Source organism: Lactuca virosa, chromosome 5, assembly GCF_052849685.1.
Source record: "Lactuca virosa cultivar CGN04683 chromosome 5, Lactuca_virosa_CGN04683_v6, whole genome shotgun sequence".
Lineage (NCBI taxonomy): Eukaryota > Viridiplantae > Streptophyta > Magnoliopsida > Asterales > Asteraceae > Lactuca > Lactuca virosa.
This window is the reverse complement of record NC_136430.1, coordinates 61,598,447-61,600,896: the sequence shown is the minus strand read 5'-3', so window position 1 is coordinate 61,600,896 and position 2,450 is coordinate 61,598,447. Positions and strand designations below refer to the sequence as shown.

Sequence of the window (2,450 nt, the reverse complement as noted above, 5' to 3'; positions counted from 1 at the left end):
AACTAAGATTGGGAATTAAAATATTTAGTTACTTTATAATAATCATTATACTTTTAATGAGGATTTAAAGTCATTGTCCTACCCGTTCGGCTAACGACCCTCCACCGATCAAGGAAGCGGTGGGTGAGAGTGGACACCCATTAAGCTGCCATTTTATAGGCAACAACCTTATACCCCCCTTATAGACCGGCTTCGTGAATGAGGCCTACTAACGGTAGAACGACTTATTCTTATACATATATATAATAATTAACCATTAATGTTATAAATAGTATAAATGTTGAATTTTAACTATTAAAACTCTAAGGGTTGGAATTAAAGTTTATTAAAGTGTGTGAAACTTTAAAAATTCCAAAACTTGAGGGCAAGTTTTGTAACTATCCAAAACTTTTCATTTCATAACTTATGAATTAAAGGTTCATAAAAATGAAGACTCTTCATTTTTATGTAACTTATGTGTTTAAATGTGTGTTTAAAAGAAGTGACCTTTGGATATCCATAACTTGGGGACAAATTATGGACTCCATTAAAACACATAAATGATCAAGAATTAATCCTAAACAATTCAGCAAATAATTCCTATCATCTTCTAAATTCATAAGAACATGAACATGATCATCAAAGTTTCAAGAATTATATGAACACATACAAAGCATCAAATTTTGATATAAGCTATTGTAAATGGATTAGAACAACCATTACACCAACTAAAACAAGTTTTAAAACACCAAAACAGTTTAGGGTAATGTTTCTAGTCCATTTCCAGCAGCAAAAGGCGAAAATCTGCATTCTGAGGCTCCTACTCGCCGAGTGCACGAACCTACTCGGCGAGTAGGATGAGTTTAGTCATGGACTCGGCGAGTCCCCCCATGGACTCGGCGAGTTCATCATGCAGACAGCAAGAAAATCGACTTTTTCCACTATTTTGCATCAAGTATCAAACAAACAAGCCTAGGCTCTGATACCACTGTTGGGTTTTGAGCATTCTAACACTTCCTAAGTGTACATGCAACCCTAATAAACCTTGGATCTATGTTTGTCTAAGGTACATGCAAAATATTATTTTCCAAGGTTTATAACCTATCTAGCATGGCATGGGGTACTTTTAAACATAAAAGAACTAGATGAATTACATACCTTTTGTTGATTGTTGATTCCTTGGAGTTTGAGAGCCAAGCACCAATAATGTGAATGCCTCAAATGGAAATCACAAATCACCACAAACTTGGAAAACTTATGAGAGAGTATATCTTATGCTCTAGAAATCGGCCACCTTTCTTCACACACACTAGGGTGTCATTTCATGCATCACAAGCTTGTTTATATAGTGCACATGATTAGGGTAAACCCTAATAACCCATGTCTTTTCCTTTCCAAAGATCCATGGGTTAAGAGCTCCATGGATCATCCATGGACTCCCATATAAGCTTAGCCCATTACCATAATGAGTGTTAGCCCACACTATATAAATATAATAGCCCATGTTTAATTAGTCACCATTTGATCACTAAACTAATTCATAATTAATTTAAGACGAATACTAATTAAATAATACAATTTCATATTAATATATTATAACTTACAATATATTAATAAGCCGCAAATATACTCTTCTCATAATGTTATCCATATAAATAGTTTGGGTGAAGTGCAACCCAAATGGACCATGCCGGGTCGGGTCAAGTATATACCAAATAAGTTATGGACTTAGACACCTTATCTAACAGTTGCTTTGTGCACTATCAAGGGTCTTGGATGCGTAGTAAATGACATGATGTGCTCGATCCACCTTTTGACCCAATACCGCCCCAACAGCTTTGTTGCTCGTGTCACACATTATCTCAAACGGGAGATCCCAATTAGGTGGTTGGAACATTGGAGCGGAGGTGGGTAAATTCTTCAAACGATCAAAAGCATCCTTGCATGGCTGAGTAAACTCAAATTCAGCATCTATTTGGAGTAGTTGACACATCGGCACCGTAATCTTTGAGAAGTCCTTGATGAATCGCCTATAGAAACCTGCATGACCAAGAAACGAACGAACTTCCTGAACATTTTTCGCGTAAGGAAGCCTCTTTATAACATCTATCTTGGCTTTGTCAACTTCCAAGCCTTTTGGGACACAATATGACCTAAAATCAATCCTTTGTCCACCATGAAATGGCATTTTTCATAGTTAAGCACAAGATCTGTGTCAATGCACCTTTGCAGAATTTTTGTTAGATTGCTTAAACATTCATCAAAGGAGTTTCCATAAACTGTGAAATCATCCATGAAGACTTCAATGATGTTTTCAACATATTCAGAAAAAATGCTCACCATGCATCTCTGAAATGTTGCGGGTTCATTGCATAGACCAAAAGGCATACGCCTATAAGCAAATGTGCCAAAGGGAAAAGTGAAGGTGGTTTTCTCTTGGTCTTCCGGGGCTAACGGAATTTGATGAAAAC

At 36.4% G+C, this 2,450-nt stretch overlaps 1 protein-coding gene across 1 annotated transcript; it reads right to left on the bottom strand.

Annotated features, from left to right (window-relative positions):
- Positions 1–1,720: 1,720 nt before the first annotated feature.
- Positions 1,721–2,167, bottom strand: LOC145111310 (putative mitochondrial protein AtMg00860). The gene has a single exon (XM_079047597.1). The coding sequence runs from the start codon at positions 2,165–2,167 to the stop codon at positions 1,721–1,723; it is 447 nt and encodes a 148-aa protein (XP_078903723.1).
- Between the last annotated feature and the right edge of the window lie 283 nt (positions 2,168–2,450).

What these genes read in the sequence shown, in the direction of transcription:
- LOC145111310 (XM_079047597.1), bottom strand. Translation starts at nt 2,167, where the DNA reads ATGCCATTTCATGGTGGACAAAGGATTGATTTTAGGTCATATTGTGTC.